We start from the raw sequence: 19902 nt of genomic DNA, 5'->3' as shown, positions 1-19902 counted from the left end.
AGTTTCATCCAAAAAAGGGGTTTTATTTTTTTTTCAAGGAATGGAACAGAGATTGCAGTTGATGTTTAAATCATACCTTAGGTTAATAAAAAGCTTATTAGAATCTCCGTTTAGTATGAGAATTGGCAATAGATTATTTTTAAGATTTCAGAATCACCATTCTTTGGTAGTCTTGGGACAGGGGGGGTTGGTGAGTTTTTCTGTTCTTGAAAATGATGTTACTGTCCCTCATTGGTATTCTTCTAGGGTGCACCAAAAACCCTGTGAGGTTTTAAGTGCATGGCTCATATAGGCCCACGTCCTTAAGAAGAAAAAAGAAATCCAGATGTGTTAGGATCGTTGAATTGTACAATATCATTAAAAATGTAACAATACATCCTTATAATTAGCTTAAACGAAAATTTTAATGTTAACTGACCTGAGGTAAAAACATTGGTCACACCCATTTTCTGCTGTTTGTAGACTACAAACAGCTGGCAGTTTTTACAGAAAAAAATGCCCTCAGTTGACTTAGATTAATTAGAGCAGGCTGCTTCCCCTTCATAGAGAACAAAATCCTGAGGCAACAATTTTCGAGTCCCCTGTTAATATACTCTCTCCAAATATATTCTAAATACGAAAATATATAGCTTTGTTGTCCTAGTATTTGCTACCTTTAAAATAACAAATTATGTATATAATTTAAAAACAAAGAATATTTAAATACAAAATCCTTTATATTTTAAATTTTTTTAATATGGTGTTCAGGGATCGTTTTGTATTATTTTTATGCAAATATTAAATCATGACATCTGGAATTGTAAAAAAAAAACTAATACTGTTGTATAGCAATCTTACATTTTTACCCTTTTTTATTTTTGTTATTAACTTTTTTATAACATTTAGAAAATCAAGACGTAACTTGTTGAGTACAGAGATGAATGATTTATTAATTTCGACTGTTATCAGATTAACACTTTGAGTGGCAACGTCATCACACCAACTTAAGACTATCTAGATGTTCCCTCACCAGTCTATACAACCACTTTGGCCACCTGTAAGGGTTAATATCTCTTAGAAGCCAATAATTATTAAAGATAGCTTATTTTCCAGGGAAGGCATGAAGTGTTGAATGGTAGTTACGCTATGTCCTTAGACGCCAAGTGTGATGAAAACCAAGAGCTCATCTTATCACCTAAGATCTGTTAAATATCTGACTGACAAGAAGTTGGGCTACAGACCATATTTACACACATGTTACAGGATGCAATCAGGAGAGGTGCAGACGTTCGTAGAGAGCACCGGAACACCACTATCCACGCATTTCAGCACTGTCGTCTTGCTCTTCTCACAGCTGGGGCTGGCCAGGATGGGAACTCGCAGGACGTGCAGCTTTCATCTGCTGGACAAGAGCGAGAAACTTCCTGCGGGAACTCAGGAACTTGGATACGCAAGTTGGTGGGGGGGGGGGGGGGTGGGGGGGGGGGGGGGTGGGGGGGGGGGGGGGTGGGGGGGGGGGGGGGTGGGGGGGGGGGGGGGTGGGGGGGGGGGGGGGTGTGGTGGACAGGCATGGAGTTCACCTGAGACAGTTGCTGATATATGAAGATCCCCAAGCTGGAGAGAGCTATACATCTTGCAACACCAGAACTTTCAGTCTTTCCACTCCTCAGCAGAATCTTCACCACATGTTCCTGTACAACTCTTATAATTAACTCAAAACTGTTATTTTATTATTTTTTCAACTTGTTAAATGTCACCTGCTAATTATGTTGTGCATTGATTCAAGTAAAACTATTATATTTGAACATGCAAATTTCCCATTCCTGTACACACTTTTATAGTACATTTTTTACACCAACTGCTAAAAATCACACCACTACTCCACTAGTCACTCAGCATTTAAGCACATCTGTTTATCCTTTTTATTCCTGTCAGATGGGTTCAGTTCTGTTTAGTTTTACACGGTTTTTTTCTTTTACTGTTTTAAAAAGCATAATGAATTACCTTCTAGTAATATCATATATTTAATACTAAGCTCTAGACTGGTTGTAAAGTGATTGTTGAAAACTATTTTTACTGTAGGTTAAGGCCATAAAAGATGGAACAGAGAAACTGTATCTACATTCAACAATTTTAGTCAGAAGTTTTACAGATTCTTATGTACACAGTGTTTGTTTTTGTGTCAGTTTGTACAGCTATCCATTAAGAAACAATTTTGACAACCGTGATGTATCAAATAGTGATTGGCATTTTAAGCAATGGGGTAATGCACACATAACAAAAAAAAGTGAAAGTTTTTCACATAAGAAAATATAGAGATTTTAGTTACAAACGTAAGTAAACAATTTAAAAAATAAGAATATTTAAAAATATTTATAATTCTAAGTTTTTAATATTAAAAATTTTAATTAAAGAATTCTTGTGAAATAATAAAGAATTAAGTACTTACAAAGCACAAATAAATACCTTGGCATCAGGTGCAGGTCTTGCCATAAACTCTTTGGCAGTAGGTTGGAGAAGAGGTAGTTGGAAAAACATGGAAGGAAAGCTTAACAATGTCCCCAGAATGGACATGGCTTCAGTTCTTGGAGTCTGTAAAATACAGCATTACATTATTATTTTAAAATGTCATAATATGCAAAAAAAGATAATAAATAATATGAATATACATACACTATATTATTCTTTTAACCCATTGCGGATCGTATTGTTTTGGCGCGCGGGCACCAGCGGGCGCGAATTAATTCACGGGCAGCGGCCGCACGAACAGCAATGGTGCGCCACATCGTATTGTTCGCTATTGTATACTAGAAAATTCAGCTGCGAAGGTATTCGTTCAGATGGAACATGGGCCTGCTGGGGTATCCGTGATGTAGGAACGATAACACGCGAGCAAGGTTACGGCGTGGCAGGGATGATGTCTGAATCATAGTCTAAATAAAGCGGCTCGGGCGAATCGATTGCAACATCCGGGCCATTGTCTAGACTAAACCCACCAACATGTACGTCTGCGTCGTTTAGTTGTGTCACTAACCTCAAAAGTATTATAATAACAACTGAGGAAAACACCCAATCAGAAGCACTAAAAAGCAGAGAGTTAACTCATATGAATGATTTTTCAACTTCGACATACAACTGCGATCTGTAGGATATTTATAAAACTTTTGAAAACTCTAAACGTAGACCGTTGTTAAACACTCTTAGTAGACAAGTGAAGACGATCGCCCGATCTATCAGACATTAACAGAACTATTTGGAGGGAAATTTAAAAGCAGACTGCTTTTGCGACCTGAGCTCGTCAGTGATCCGCAATGGGTTAAAAGATATTTATTGTATTTTAACAAGAAACAATGGTACAGTTAACAAATGATAAGAAAAATACTTACAGTTCTGAGCTCTGGACAGCAAACGACTGTGTTCGCTGCATGTATGAAATCCAGTAGTAGAAGTGAGAAGCCAGAAAACTGTAGTGAGAAGAATCTTGGTCCACAGTATCGTACAACAGTATTTACAGTACTCTGTAAGTAAGGAATATAATTACTACAGTGGTGTAGGAGCATATTAAGAGTAGTCAGTCTCATTTGGTATAAACCGGAAGTAAAAGTGTTAACTGACCCAAAATATCACTATTTATTCTATAGAAGATATTAATTATAAAAACTATATTTCATTATTCATGTACATAATTATATCAGTTATTGAAAACACCACAGTTTCTTAATGTTACTTTTGTTTTAAATATTGTTATAAGCTGAGTTTTCATCTTGACAACAGTGTAAATGTTGAGTTTAGCTCCAGTTCACCTTCCTCTTAGTGCAGTGTCTATAATCTGATACTGTCAAACCATAACTACATTATGTGTTGACAAGAGTGTAATTTTTTTTATCTGATGTTAATAATTACTTGATACAATTGAAACAAAATAAAACTAGTTGCTATGTTGAGATGACACAATTTACATGCTTTCATCATCACAAACTTATAAGCTGTGGTCCTTTTTGGAACTCCACCACAGACCTGAGAAATGGCAAAAACTTTTAAGCATTTTTTTCAACATACAAAAAGTAGTCAAAGGTAACATATAATTTTCTGTATATTGTTAATGATTTATCTAACAGCAGCAGGATGTTGATAATACGCAATGCAATATAAGCTTGGGACATTCCTGATATTTACCCTGATATTCTTGAAGGGTCCAAGAAAAGAGACTATCCCGTTACATTTTTAATTTATACAATACACAAGAAAAAAGAAATGTAAACAAAAGAAAACTGTTGATGTTTGAAAACTGTCTCCTGAATCATTAGTTAAATGTGACTGAACATATTAATGCTGACTCACCTGATCGCTAGAAGTGAGAGCCATGTGGACGACCCTGTAGAACTGTGTGAGGAGGCCAGGGGGCAGGGGCACATCATGGCTGGACAATACTATATTACACAACAGTCTGTAGGCAAACAGCTTGCCTCTGTGGAATGCATCAGACAGGTTCAGTGCCTAAAAATATCATCACAGTTAGCAGTCAATAGATGTTAAAATATCAGACAAATGAACTTTTATCTGTTTTTCTAAAAAAAACCTTAAAATCCAATTTATTCAGAGGAAAAGCATTTAATGTAATAAATGAATGAATTTTACATTGGATATATATGACATGTCAGACTAGTCCAAATACAAAATCAATTGTGGTTATATAAATAGATTTTAAAATATGTAGTAGAATAATAACTTACTATTCCATTTGTTCTTCAAATAATAAAGAGTAGTTTATCACAGTATATCATTTAGTGCTTTAATAAAGGTCAGGGAAATATCTAAAAGTATACATGTTAACAAACTCACAAAAATTGTTTTAGAAGAAATAAATTAAAGGTGCCTTACAATATTTTACAAGGAAAGAATTAATTTTTAATTTTGTTTAAAAATAAAAATATAACAGGCATCTCATGATAAATATTCTTTAATAATGTGTGATGAAGCAGTTTTTTCCTAAAGGTAATGGGCCCGGTGAAACAATGCTACTGCAGGCAGCAACGTGCAAGCACCAGTGGCTGTGGCAGTTATCAATGACTATAAATCAAGAGCCAGTGGCTGTGATCAAGAACCAGAGCCTAGCTATTGAGAGTGACAAGAGAGAAGAGATGATCGAGAGTAAGCAAGAGAGTTGTGTTGGAGAGTTTGTAGAGGATAAACGTGTGAAAGTCGTAGTGGTGACGTAAGGAATATTGCAATTGAGAGATTGTACAGTTTTGTAAAGGAAATTATTTTCCCTGTTAGATTCCGTGAACAATGTGTTCACAGAGAAATATAGAAGCCGAAATATGAAGAGCGAACTAAAAGGATGAAAATCAAAGATTGGAGCAAATATTGAAATTCTGGAAGCCATTTACAAGGAGTTTTAGAGCACTCAACTCAAGCAGAGTTCTATTGTTGACCTTGTGTCAAAATCCTCTGTTACATCGTGGTGAAACACTAATGTGGGCAAACCATTTTCTTTGGCCAACACCAGAACACTCATTTTTTGATCAATGCCCAACAGTTATTATGATTTTTTGAACAATACCATCAGTTTTTGTAGTTGACAGGTGCCCTGAGTGTTCATCCTACTGAGCCTCCTGGAACTTCTTGTGCAACTTCATTTACGAGTTCTATAAGGCTTCCCTCTGAAGGCTTGTATAAGCATTTTTATGCTTCACTTTATCTACATAAAGTTTAATTACATAACCAATTGCAAAAATGAATTACTGGAACTTCTGAGACAGATCCTGTAGTTAGTTTTTTTGATGAATTACTCCTCTGACATCACATATAGATTCTGTTATCTTTCTAAAATAATAACTATCTAACCTGGAAACACCACGGCGCCACCAGGGTGATTGGAGGAACTAACTCTGGTAGAGGAGGTGTTGCTTGATTATCTCCTGGCACTCCTTGATTTAACTTGATCTAGAAATATAAAACACACAGTTTTTACATGAAATCATCTCATCCCAAAAATAAATTATAACAATTTTAGAGGTTCAATTAAGTATTTTCAAATTAGTGAGTGAACCATTGGTACCTTGGTCAGTGTCTCCACAAGTTCTACGAGGTACTGAAAGACCTGGGCATGCAAGGCAGGGTCTCGAATGGCGTTGATGTCTCCCAATGCTCCCAACATGCGCCGCCATAACACAACTGCCACATCCGGCAACCAGCCCCGCACCGAGCCCCCGGACATTACCGAGCGTCTGTCACCCTCCGTCACATCTATCCCACATATTGATCAATAAAGCTTATAATTCATATTTTTAATTTATAATAAAAAATTTACCTCTTCATTAATTACATTTATCAATGTTTACTTCATATTTTGTTTACTTTTGTGAAATGTCTGATGAAAACAGCTTTTCTGTAATAAGGCCTCAAAAAATAAAAAGTATTGGTTTTTATGTGATTTTATATTTAGTGATATTTACAAATAATTGAATAATCAGATACGAGTCACAAACTACACCACATTAATTAGAGTTAATAAATGGAGCATATAATCCTCCTTATATTATTAATACAATTTCATTGACAATCATGACTTTTTGCAAATCATCTGTTTTTCACTATTAGAATAAAAGCCATTTAGTTCAAGACCATATAACAAAAACATGTCTTGAGTACAAGGATGATAATTTTTTAATGATTCCCCTCACAAGATACATACAAGCATACAACATACAAGCATTCGGTGACCAGTGAGTGCTGTATGTGTTATACAGACCTGCACTAAAGCATCAATCAATCAAATGACTTTATTTGTATCAAGTATAAGTATATTGTGACAAGTATAAGAGTTGGGTGAATTAAATGGAGTTATTACTACAGGTACCAGTGTCCTTCTTATAATTCCTTTCCTACAGGTACCAGTGTCCTTCTTATAATTCCTTTCCTCTTCTATTATTATCTTTTTTCCTCCAGATGTTTCTGCCGTAGAATATGTTAAGTATAGTACTGTAAAACAAATAATTACTGTTCAGTATCGAGTAAGAACAAGAAATATGAATATTGCTGTAATCAATTGATTTTTGTCCTTAATAATCAGTTTGACTCAATGTTTTCACTGTCACATGTTTGATAGGACAGGATTTTGAGATACTACAGTCAATAATTGTAACTGTACTGCACTTAAACTTTTTAATATCTCCATTAAAAGTATGTCCATTAAAATTTGTATGTCAAATTTATTACTGAACGGAACTTACCAATATTTGTACCATCTGAGCTAAGCATGTCAATCTGCATCGGGGATTCTTTAAATGAATTGCTCTCCACGCCACTTGAAGGAGCTGGCGAGGGTGACCTGGACAGTTCTGGATCAAAATAGGCACTGCCATCTCCTGGAGATCACAGGACAATTAAAAATGGTAGCCATAAAAAATAATATTACAGCTATCCTATGAGAAAATATATTTAAGATTTTCAATTTTGTTATTGCAAATGGTTCAAATCGTTTACAATGAGCTTACATATAAATAAACTTCATGCTCTTTATTATGTAAATGAAATGATCCAAAAATTAATAACTTGATTGTTTTTACAGTACCCGTTGTTGGTAATATAGCACCAGTTTCTTTTTACTGGTGATTACATAAATATTTCATGCTGAATTACAATGAATTTAAAATCAATGATTAAAATACATAACAAATAACAAATCAATAGTTTTTGAATAGTCAATAAAGAACAAATAAATAGATAAAAAACTATATAAATAGTCATTGAATAACAAAGACTAAAAACTATTAACAATTAAACACAGAAACCTTGTAAAATTTACCTAAATGTGGTTAAACATACACTTATAATTAAGCTTTTTTACACTATAAAATCTGACTCAGCCCAACCCTTTAATAAAAACTCCTCTACTTTATAAAAAGGAGTTTTAAATAAAGTTTCTTAAGCAAGCTTTAAACCCATTTTGCTCTAGTTTATTTACTTTGTCAGGTATATTATTCATTAAGCGGCTTGATATAACTATTGGATATTGTCACTATTTGTGGCCTATTTTGAGGTAAGTTGATTAAAAATGCAGATCTAGTATTATGGGAATGTATGGAGCTTCTTGTACAAAATTTATTTGAACTTAAAAAGGCACTGAAAAATGTTCAATTATTACAAAGTAAATATTCTCAAGTATATAAATATTTGCTTACAATGAACCAGTCTGTGTGATCCAGTTATTACCCTTATTGTTTTGTTTTGTGCTATTAATATTTCTTGTAACAGGAGTTCCTCCCCATATAATCAAACAAGATAAATTTGAGTGAAAAAAGCCAAAGTAAGCTTGTCTTAGTCCATCCTGTTCCAACTCACCACACAATTGTTTTAAAGCAAAAGTACTTTTACTGAGTTTCGCCTTTAGATTGACTATATAATTATTTATACCAATTAAGAGTTGGATCTAAGGTTATTCCTAAGAATTTAGGGAAAATATGTCTAAGTGTGACTTTTTTCTTTCAAAGTGAACACAAGTGTTTTTCTTTTCTTTTCATTTAAAACCAATTGATTAGCAGTCAACCAGTTTTCAACAAGGATTTGGTTGCTTTTTGCTTCCTCCAATACTTGATAACCATTTTCCTGTCTATTCATGACCGTCGTATCATCTGCACAGAGAATTATTATCTGCAGGTACATTACTAATTAGGCAATTTATTATGATTACAAAAAGCAACGGAACGCTGCGCAACACAAGAAGCAGGCAGAAGGGATGATTATATTACTTTGTACATATTGTATTCTATTTCCTAAGTACAATTGAAAACTTTTTAGTCTCAAACCCTTCACATTATAATGCTTGAGCTTTGAAATTATAAGCTTGTGTGGTACACAGTCAAAGGTCTTACTGAGGTCACAGAATGTAACTGCTTCAAGGCCCTTTTCTCTAAACAACCAAAAATTTCTTCAACTAGTTTATAAGTGCATGTGTGGTAGATAAACCTTGCCTATATTAAATGAATACAAATTCATATTCAATTGGTTTATCTATGTTGTGTATTTAATACATTTTAAAGTCCATAATACAGATTTCGTAGGAAAACAAATCTACACTAATTTAGCCACAATCATGTTATATTTTCATTATTTTAACTAACATATATTACTCACTAAACATTGGTATAAAATTGCTTACACAACAAATAATTTACCTGACAGGTGAGCGATGGAATCCATTGACCTGGACTTGCCGTTTACCATTTGTCTTGGCCTGGCACCAGATATAATTCTAGCCACCTCCTGCTCTACACCCGATGACAGCACTGAAAATCCACAGTCTGTATTACAGACAATACCATTTTATTTTTGTCAAAGGTCACGGACACCAAATTAATTTACTTATTTATGAAAATTGTAATAGGTACATTTTTTAAGGTTCAGGAAGATTAGTTTTTATTAGCTTTCTTGTTGATATTTAGAATAATATAATAAAATTTGACATCATTGTATACTTCAAAACAAATGTAATAAAAAACACACCATTTTCAGAATTACGATTGATTATACTAAAGTATTACATACAGAATGTTGAAGTTGCATTTTGCCTTCTGAAACAACAGTACTATGAATGTGTAAGTGTATAAGTTATATGTTTCTATATTATATTTTGTTTGTACATAATATGCAATTTCTTCCAAATGATTTCATTTAATTAACTTTTCAATTAGCTTTGTGTTGACCTTATAATGTATTGTATGAAATTTGTACACTTGTATGCAATACAACAAAGTATTTTGAGCAATTAGATATTTCCCTAAAATAGATTTTTGCATAATTTTACGTAAAAATTTATTTTTAGTGTGTAAAAAAATGTAACAATTGAAATTAAACTGCAGTTTTTATTTATTGAGATTTTTTTAACTTTTTGTGTGAAGATTTTGTACATTATATAGAAACTAATGATTAATTATAAACGTGCCATAACAAATGTCACAAGTAACTTTTGGCAGAAATTTAGATTAAAAAAAAAAACAACATTTTTATGCATTTTCAAAATTGAATAAGATTATTAAAATTGCAGAACAGTATTGAATTAGTTCACAAGTGAAAGAATAGTTACATTTTTAAAAACACATTCTTTTGCTATCAAGTAGAGAGCCAAGGACAGCTGAGCTGTACCTGGGATGTGTGTGGTGTTGGTCTGGTCGTGGTGATTGCGTCTATAGGGCCGCCGTCGCCTGGCCCAGCTCAATGTGGACTCACTGGCACTCCGCCGTAGCGCTGGCCAGCTCTCACAACTCTTCAATGTTACTGTCGGTCCTGTCAAAATACAACACACTCTAGTATTAAATATTGTAGGAATTGCACCTAAACGGCCACCAATTACATCACTATCAAGATCCTGTTGATTGTCAATTCTTAGTCTGTGTTAAATTTCTTTGATTATTATCTTCATGTGTTAAAAGTGCCAGATCTAACCAGTTTCAAACAAATTATGTATACAATTAAAGTCTATGAACGTTTAGTGGGTTGGATAGGAATTTAGATACATGAAAGCCCAATAAGACTGGTGGCAAATTCTATTATGGCCTATCCGCCAACAAACATTTCTGGGCAAAAGTCACATCTACTCATTGTACTTGGTTTAAACTTGAGCTCCTATAGGTGATTAACATTCTCAATAGATTCCAAATTTTACAGCTCAAAAATTCATTATTAGTAAAAATTCATATTACTGAAAGAATCGGAATCAAACTACTGAAAATGACAATATGAAATGGATTTATCTAATAGTCTTTGATATTTAATACAGAACTTAGTTTTTCGTCTAAATCACACACTGTTCAGAAGTACCAACACATTTAAAAAGTATAAATAAATTTCTGTAATTAATGTATCTTGTAAGCTGACCTGATGCAGAGTCTGTTGTATGTTTTGCCTCAGAGGGAGTGTCATTATCACGAGTCTGGTCTGTGCCTACGGACCCACGCTGAGAGACGCTCTTCTTCTGGCGCTTGGACTTCTGCTCACTGAGACGGTCAAGTGGTAAGTCGTTCAGGTCCAGGTTGTAAACATGGCGAGTCAGCACCCGTGTCAATGTGTCCAACGTTTTCTGCAAAGAAATTTGCTGTTTATAATTTTGAGCTTCCAGGCTTTTATGTAAACTGTTATAATTTGGCCAAACTATTTTAATTTATTATGAAGCTTCCTTGATGAATATGATGAATACCGAACACCATCATGGATGAACCAAACATTCGATCACCATAAAAATATGTATTTAAGTATATGTTCTTTCAAATTCCATATTAAGCTGCTTTATTATTAATGTAACACACATGTAACATACAAAGTTAAAACTATTTTCTATTGTTTAACAACTTTATCTATCCTTGTTATTGATATATAGGGTACATGAATCTAGTATGACACATTGAAGCTAAGTCTAATAATATAGTGGTTTCGCTCACTTGGTCCATGTCCATGATACCACTGTGACATCACCAGTACTAATGATGCTGTCAGGTGATATCATGTATTTTTGTTCATTCCTTAGTGTTGGAAAATAAAATCATATTTCATAAATAAATAAATTTAATACAATAATTCTTTGAGGCACCATCATCAGCACTAATAGTGCTCATGGTGAAAATTGCATGTTAATGTTCAGGCATAGTATATAGCTTCGCCAAAATGTATGACCACTATCAATCAAAACATATAGAAAACTCAACATAGAATGTGATTGAAATATGTAATTGCTCGACAGACTAAAACACTGAGAAACTGATGGAAGTACGAGTTAGCAGATTAAAACACCTGATTTGTAGCAGCTGAAGTTCAAGTCAGGAACAATAAAAATTACAATTATTAATTAACAAATAATTATTAATTAATAAATTACAATTAGAAAAACATTTTTAAAATGCACAGAATGTCTCTGTAGCTATACTTAAAATAACGTCAAGGAATGGTGGATATGGGAGGAGCAATGGAAATAGGAGGAGTGATGGAAATGGGAGGTAGATGGAAAAAGGAAGAGTGTTGGTAATTGGGAAGAGCACTACAATAAGATATTAGTTTGTGAAGGAGATGATATTGAAGGGAATATATCAGTCATTGCTGCAGAGTGATTCATCTACAGTCTATAGCATAAGGTCAAATATTTTAAGACGAACCTTGTAATGACTTGACACAACTCCCAATGTGTTACGAGAACGTGTAGTAGTAATTAATTGAATTTACTTAATAATAAAAACAACTACTTGGAATAGTTAGTCATGAAATAAAAATAGAAAGATCATTAATTAAAAAAAAATAACACAACTTGTATAATTGGAGAAATGAAGTGGCGTATCTCAGAAATTGGTACTGGATTTGCCCTATTTAGTGATTTTTTTTACAAACAATGAAACCCTTACTTACCGCCCACTCCCGGATTAGCTCCTCCCACTGAGTCAGTGAGCTGAGCACAGCCAGAAATTCATCCCACAATTCTGCTGATATCACCACATTCAGGTTGGCTTTGATCCAAGTCACAATCAGAGTCTGTAGAAAAGTAATAATTCATGTAAACCAATTCATGGATGGGACAATCCTGACACATTTGAATTAACCAGGAAAACCTGTTAATCTATAAACCATGGAGTTACTCACTTGAAATATTGCAGGGGCTAATTTTCCACCAAGAGTGTCTTCTTTTCTTTTCGGGGGAGTTTTACTCAATATTAAAGATGTTATTTGGAGAAGAACCAGAAGCAATTGCTCCCTAGAAATACAAATAAATATTTATTCCAAGGAAACACAATATCTAATAGGTTTTTGGAAAGTTTGAATATGACATATAAAAATAGCCTACTTTTACTACAGTTTTGATTTATCAAAACATAATTAACCGAGTTTATGAGTTAACTGAATAGATTCTAAGCAACAATAGAATTATTATGTTTCACTTTAATAAATAACGACGAATAGTGTAACATAGAACAAATCTCATTGTACTTTCAATACTATATTACATCTGCAGGTACATTCTATTCTTAACACATGTTTTGTTATGAATAGCACTTCCGGGTCAGCTGGAAGAAGTAAGTAGATTTTGAGACTACTGAAATATTAATAAGTTATCTATTATGACATTTATATATTTTAATTGGTACCTAAAAATCCTCTTTATATACAAAACATGTTCATTAAAAAAGAAATGTTACAAGCATTCAAGAAAACTTTTAATACGTTCTCTAGGTCCATAAATAATGCTGTAAATTTGTTAAAGATTTAAACGACTGCCATATTATAATGTCCATAATATATATAAGTAATATATATAACTGGTTTTGGGCTCTGGGGGTCATGTTTAGTGAAGTTAAGTAGAATCTTTTCTTATGTCTCCTACCATGAGGAGAATTGGAATAGGCCAATTTTGGATACAAAATCTACCTAAAAGGACAATTATGTATATTATTCTATTGTACATTAGCAAAAGTTTTGTTCATTCAAAATGCAAAAAGTCTTTTTTGGCTAGTTTTTAAACATAATAACTGTATGTATGGTGTCTCGGCCAGAATAAACTACACTCCAAGTTACTCTGAGGCATCACCAAGAGGTTACTGTCACACCGTTGATGTTGAACCATCACGAGACTTTACAATGTTGGTTCTTCAACTAGGTGTTAAATAATTTGAGCATCACATCAAGTGATAAAACTTCTGAACTTTATAGAGACACTTCACACCCCACAACAGTCTTAATGGAATACAGTCTCAAAAACTTATTAGCTAATAGTATGTTCACCAACACCATGTTAAAGAAATACAAAATTATAGACCAGGCACAGCAAATGTGTGGGATATTAAATTTGTCGCATCTGTGAATCGCTTAATCTGCAAATATGAAAATTAGTGATGTCACACTACAGTTGGTAAAACTGTGATTTACAATTTTATTACAGACCCACCTGACTGTCTTCAGTTGCAGAAGTATTACAGTTACCAAGTGTGTGTTGTAGTCATATGTAGCCAATTGCACACAATAGAAAGAAATAAAAGTTACTTGGTTTAAAATACAAACAGTGAAACTGATTGTGAGCTTAGTGGCAAAAGTGACACTGATTCTGTCTTGTGTTCATTTTCTCTGATAGACAAAGTGTGTACAGTCCATTTGTGGACTAGTTAGGATTTTTAATATTTAATAAAAATTAAAACGCCTAGGACCAAATTACACAAACGTGTGGCACCTTATAAAAACTAAAAAAAGAGAAATACAAGAAGACGTATATGAACATTTGAGATGAAGTATGTTAACATAACTGAATGAAAAATTACTTTTGTGGTCTATGGTGAATGTTACGAATTATTCCCAATTTATATGACGTAATGTTGTGTATTTATCCGTCTATCGGCGTGGACATAGCGGCACACGTATATGGTGTTTCGTAGTGAACATGTTAATATGTACACTACCAGAGCTTTCAGTATAAGTGTACGGTTGACTGCAAAAATTCCTGATGTCAGGTGCGGGAATCAAATCTGTGACTGTAAGGCTAATTCCTACAAATTATATACCCAAGTTTGTGTTATCCATTTACAATGAAAAGTGGTGGATGAACTGGATATACCTAAATTTGTCAAAGGGTTACAAAACAATATAGCACTACATAAGAAAAGTAATGTATATATATATATATATATATATATATATATATATATATACATATATATTATTAATTAATTGTATTATTAATTCTCTAGTTGGTACTCGCATTTAAATTCTAGAGAGAACTTACACTGTCCCTCCCTCACAAAGATAAATGCAGAAATGGATCTCTTATAATGCATACTTGGATGTTAAAATATATACAGTTAAGTTTTGAAGTTATTACGAAATTAAATATTTATAATTATTAGAATATTTCTCAGAACTTCCATTGAAACTATGTTACTGGAAATATTTCAAAGCAATTGTAAAGTAGGGGTTCCTACAGTAACAGGCTGTATCATGCAGGGGTCTTTTCACTCTTAAGACTCACTTAATTTTCAAGTACCAATTTTTTTCCCAATTACTATTAGTAACTCCAGTAGTCTACTTGTACCCACCAGGTCCTCGCCTCCATGTGGGTATGCATAACCATGTATCTGTAGATGTTGAGCACACGCTTGCATGTGTCCACTTGTTCCTCCAGTAGCACGGAGAACTCCTGGCTAATCTCCAGCAGGAACACGTTGGCCGCGTGCGTGATGAACACTTGAAGTACATTCTGCCACCAACAATAATGACAAAGTTAAGAAACAAATTCTCTTATGACTGTAAAACTATAACATCTTCACTGTTAACATTTTATAATGTAGAAATACTTTACAACTGTTATAAATCCACAGAAGTGAGTCTACATGTAGTTCTTGGGAAGCAATTCATGCGTAAAAGGACGCCAACAAGAATCAGATAACACGGCAGCTGTACAGACTAATACATACACAATGTCAAGTTACATTACAAATATGTAGCTTTTTCTCTGCTCCAATAAACCACTTCAGTAACACTGACATTATACCCAGCAGGGATCACTTCTGGCTGGTTTATACCTACCAGTTGAACCTACCACTGGGCACAGCAAAAACCGATGTGCCACTTCAACCTGGGCAACCTTATGGATGTCCAGTAGCGGCACATCACTAACCGCAAATGTTGAGATTCTGGGGTTCATGGGCAATTCAATAGGTCTAGTCTACTGTGGAAGATGGCTGTTAGAGTTGGTGGGGTTTGTTCCCTTACCTCAGAGGCTCTTGTTAACCTCAACAAGGGTGTGCCCCCCCCCCCGCCTACTTTGACTGGAGAGGCTGGTTCACAGCTGGCCTCCCTTCTTCCGGGATGACTTTGAGATGTAGTGCCCTAATTCTTCCTCATGGATCTCGATAGGAGGCGGCCCCACTCCCTAACCTTACCCATCCTGAATATCCTATCACTCCGGAAGCAGCGCAAAGGTCCTTACAGGAATAAGTACAATTTATAAGCTTCTTGTCCTAAGAGAACAAAAAAAACAAAAACAAAAAAAACAAAAAAAAAACACTGACATTAAGTCATATGCATAAATTGCCAGACCATTTCTCACAGTTTGGCAAGCGTCTGGAAAAAAATTAGTAAAAAGTAAAAAAAACCAACCAACCAATTTCGATAAACCTAAATTACCTAAAATTTTGTAAAACTAAATAAAAATAATATATTGTTTTATCTTATGATATCATGGTAACCCCAATACAAAAAAAATATGACAAAAACTATTTTGCACAAACCAATCAAAAGTTCAGAAATAATAGCACTACTAGGGGAGACAGTGAACGAGAAAAATCAATAACAATTGATAGTTCGGTTCTCGGAGAATGCCGTAAACTAAATGATCAGTTAAAACAAAAATGTAATATATGAAATAATAATAAAATACGCAGTTAATCTACTATGTAGACAGCGGCAATTTAAGCATACCTACTTCATATTGTTCATATTGTCTACTATGAAGACATCGCAGCACTGAAAGGGTTACGTAGGTCTTGCTATTTATGTCACACTATTGAAAATAGCTTAGTATAAACAAAGTGATTTTTAATTGCTTGCCATATTTATAAAAATATAGTCTATAACATAATAGTTTGTGAAATGTTAATACTTGACTGTTAATCAACAATGATAACTACTTGTACCTATTGTGTACAAATGTAACAGACTGTAGAAACAAACAGTAATAAGAAAAACAATTGAACCAAATCATTGATTACCTGAAGTCCAGCCCGAACAAGAAGATTTTCCTTGTGAACAGCCCCGATGTAGGAGTCATTTCGCAGTCTAGTCTGCCGTGAACTTTCATCTGGAGACTTTGTCATGGAACAAAAAATCATACATGATATAAATCATACAATATGTAAGACTTAAAGATTAGAGTAACCATCTATAATCTGTCAACAATAGAGTGGGGTGTAGACAATAGACAATAGACAATAGACAAATCTCTTTATTTCATGAACTTTGAGTACAGAAATGTCGTCAAAAGTTTGCAAGAGTTGGAAATTGATGAATCCATGTACGAAAATTAGTTTTGATTTTGAAAAGTCGGGTCTTCCCTCCACCGAATGTACTCGTCGATTGAGTAAAGGGGTCGAACTAGGAGCCAGTTGATAAGTCGCTGTCTCATATTCTTGATTGGCCCTGGAGTTTTCAGCTCATCAGGCAGGTAGTTGGCAAGTTTGGCACCGATGTATGAGGGCTTCTTCTCATAGAGTGCCAGTCTGTGATTGGGAAGAACATAGTCGCTACCGTTTCTTGTGAAGTGGTTATGTAAGTTGTTTCTTCTGGGGAGATCTTGACGTGCAGCATGGAGGATTACCTCAAGAATGTAGAGAGCTACCACTGTGAGGATTTTTAAATTTATAAAAGCTCCTCGGCAGGACTCCTGAGGACCTAGACCCAGCATGGCTCTGATGATTTTCTTCTGGTGTATCAGTACTCTTTGGAGGTTTGTTTTGGAAGAGTTTCCCCATAGTACAAGGCCATATCGAAGATGTGACTCAGCAAGAGCAAAGTATGCTGTTCGGAGTATGCTCTGATCTTCTGTGATCGATTTGAGTCTTTTTATAACGAATACACCAGAACTGAGTTTAGAGCATACCGTATCCACATGGAGACTCCATGACAGGTCTGAGTCAATGGTGAGGCCTAGGTGTTTAGCATATTCGGTTTGGTTTAGTCCAGGTATTTCAGTTACTTGGTGTTTTTTTGATCCAAAGAAGAGCTGTGTGCTTTTACTCTCATTAACAGCCAAATCATTGCTATGGCAGTACTCAAGTGCCATGTTAAATGCTATGTATGCTTTAATTTCAAGTTCTTCAGGGGTTTTTGTACTATTTATAAGAACTGTGTCGTCTGCATACATAAGCAATGAGCAGTGCCGCTCAAGGAAATTTGGCATGTCGCTGGTGAAAATGATGTACAGGACAGGGCCCAGGACTGATCCTTGCGGGACACCTCTATCTAGCTTTTGGCTTTCCGACCGAATTGTTTGCATTGTCCCTTTGTGATCTGTATGACTTATTTCAACCACTTGGGTTCTGCCTTCCAAGTAACTCTTAAACCAACTTGCAGCAACACCGGTCACTCCGATTCCCTCTAATTTCTTTAAAAGCATTTCATGGTTAAGGCAATCAAATGCCTTGCTGTAATCTAGGAGTATGGTTGTCACAGTGTTTCCTGCCTCTATATTGTCTATAAGTCCTTCTATTAGGCTGATTAATGCTGTTACTGTTGACCTACCCGCAGTGAAGCCATGTTGATGAACTGTAAGCATATTAAAGGTTTTGATATGTTGTAGGAGTCTGTTCAGTACTATTTTTTCTATAATTTTAGAGAAAGCTGACAGAAGTGAAATCGGCCGATAGTTTGATGGTTGCTTTTTATCACCTTTCTTATGTTTTGGTAGCACTTTAGCGATTTTTAGCTGAGAAGGAAATGTGCCCTGTAAGAGAGACTTGTTGACAATATTTACTAGTGGTTGTGCAAGTTCGTCTTTACGTCGCTTCAATGTTTTTGGTGACAGTTCATCTATTCCTGAGGAGGTTTTTGATTTCATTGACTGGATGACTTGTTTTACCTCTATTGAAGTGGTTGGGTGAAGTTCCAAGCAGGGACAGTTAGTAATCCTGCTCGTCATTGTGTTCTGTCTGGGCTTAGGTTGTTGTGCTAAGGTTGTTTTAGCAACACTAGTTAGGTAGATATTCAGTTGGTTTGCTATATCCATAGGGTTATAGATTAGATTAGATTTTGTATGGTCAGGACGTAAAAAGGTTAATTATAAAAAAAGTTACGCAGTACTAGGATTTTGTATGAAAAATAGGATAACCTGTAAACTATGAGTCTCAATAATAAGTATCAATAAAGTTCTTTTAAAAATATCCTCTGGACTGTAAGCACTAAGAATGATGTAAAAAAGTAAACAATTATAAAAAATTAAAATTAAATTTTTTTGTGAAATCTCAAATATTATTTGGCCTGTTCCTATATGGTGCAAAATCAAACAGTAAAATACAATTCTAATTTTACAAAAAAGGCTATTATTAGAATAATATTAAAATTAGGTTTTCAGGATTCCGTAAAAACATTTTCGGATAATTAGGATTTACTACTGTTTACGGATTGTAAATTCATAGAATTTTATATTAATCATATAAAATCAGTTGATAATTCATATTAAGGGAAATTTAGACCAACTACCCAAAATGGGAAGTTCCCACAGTTATTTCACAAGAAACAGTCAGCAACCAGTGCTTATGATAGTCATAGACTAGAACTGTATGCCAAGAAATCTAGCTATGCAGAAATTAAGTTTTTCATGTGCCATTTGATTAAAAAAAAAACATAGAAAACAGAAACATATTCAAAAAGAAAATTAAAACATTTCTAATTGGAAAACCTATTTATTCATTAGAGGTTTTTTCCAGAAAATACTGATGAATAGTTCAGCTTACTAATGTTTTAATTAAAATGTTTAAGCTTCTGCTATTTTATACACATAAATTGTATACATTATGTTTGACACCATTCATGTACACTTGTGCTTTGATAAATAAAGAAATTGTGAATTGAATTGAACCAGTTTTTTACTTCTAGACATTAATAATTCAACCCATTGATCTGGCTGGACTCATGACCTCAGTGCTATCTTGAATTTCCGATGTAGTATTTGGCATTAATACCAATTTATCCTAGTAGATTGTGTGCCTTCAAACTTTCTGTAGACCTTTTGAGTTGTGGTCATGTAGTTGTAAACAAAAATACTGTATTTTTAAGTAATTTTAATACTGATAGCCAGTGTTTTATTCCATTTTCTAGTTGTTTTTACGATTTTAGAAGGCAAAAAGTCTGGTTTTAGCACAAGAGTTTTGATAAGTTAAGAAAGTGTGTTGACACACAGTC

At 34.2% G+C, this 19902-nt stretch overlaps 1 protein-coding gene across 1 annotated transcript in view; it reads right to left on the bottom strand.

The window, feature by feature from the left end:
- The window catches only part of LOC124354437 (probable Rho GTPase-activating protein CG5521), a 54149-nt gene that overhangs the window by 1070 nt on the left and 33177 nt on the right, over nucleotides 1–19902 (bottom strand). The window contains exons 12-25 of the mRNA XM_046804887.1: nucleotides 16716–16811; nucleotides 15042–15202; nucleotides 12604–12715; nucleotides 12373–12495; nucleotides 10858–11059; nucleotides 10126–10266; nucleotides 9159–9269; nucleotides 7215–7349; nucleotides 6041–6228; nucleotides 5827–5925; nucleotides 4321–4476; nucleotides 3366–3497; nucleotides 2446–2571; nucleotides 1527–1670 (exon numbers count right to left, since the gene is read on the bottom strand). Of these exons, the coding sequence (XP_046660843.1) occupies nucleotides 1527–1670; nucleotides 2446–2571; nucleotides 3366–3497; nucleotides 4321–4476; nucleotides 5827–5925; nucleotides 6041–6228; nucleotides 7215–7349; nucleotides 9159–9269; nucleotides 10126–10266; nucleotides 10858–11059; nucleotides 12373–12495; nucleotides 12604–12715; nucleotides 15042–15202; nucleotides 16716–16811 (1926 nt within the window). The remainder of the gene's footprint in view (nucleotides 1–1526; nucleotides 1671–2445; nucleotides 2572–3365; nucleotides 3498–4320; nucleotides 4477–5826; nucleotides 5926–6040; nucleotides 6229–7214; nucleotides 7350–9158; nucleotides 9270–10125; nucleotides 10267–10857; nucleotides 11060–12372; nucleotides 12496–12603; nucleotides 12716–15041; nucleotides 15203–16715; nucleotides 16812–19902) is intronic.

The sequence above is a fragment of the Homalodisca vitripennis genome, chromosome 1 (assembly GCF_021130785.1).
Source record: "Homalodisca vitripennis isolate AUS2020 chromosome 1, UT_GWSS_2.1, whole genome shotgun sequence".
Taxonomy (NCBI): domain Eukaryota; kingdom Metazoa; phylum Arthropoda; class Insecta; order Hemiptera; family Cicadellidae; genus Homalodisca; species Homalodisca vitripennis.
This window is presented reverse-complemented; position numbering and strand designations above follow the sequence as displayed.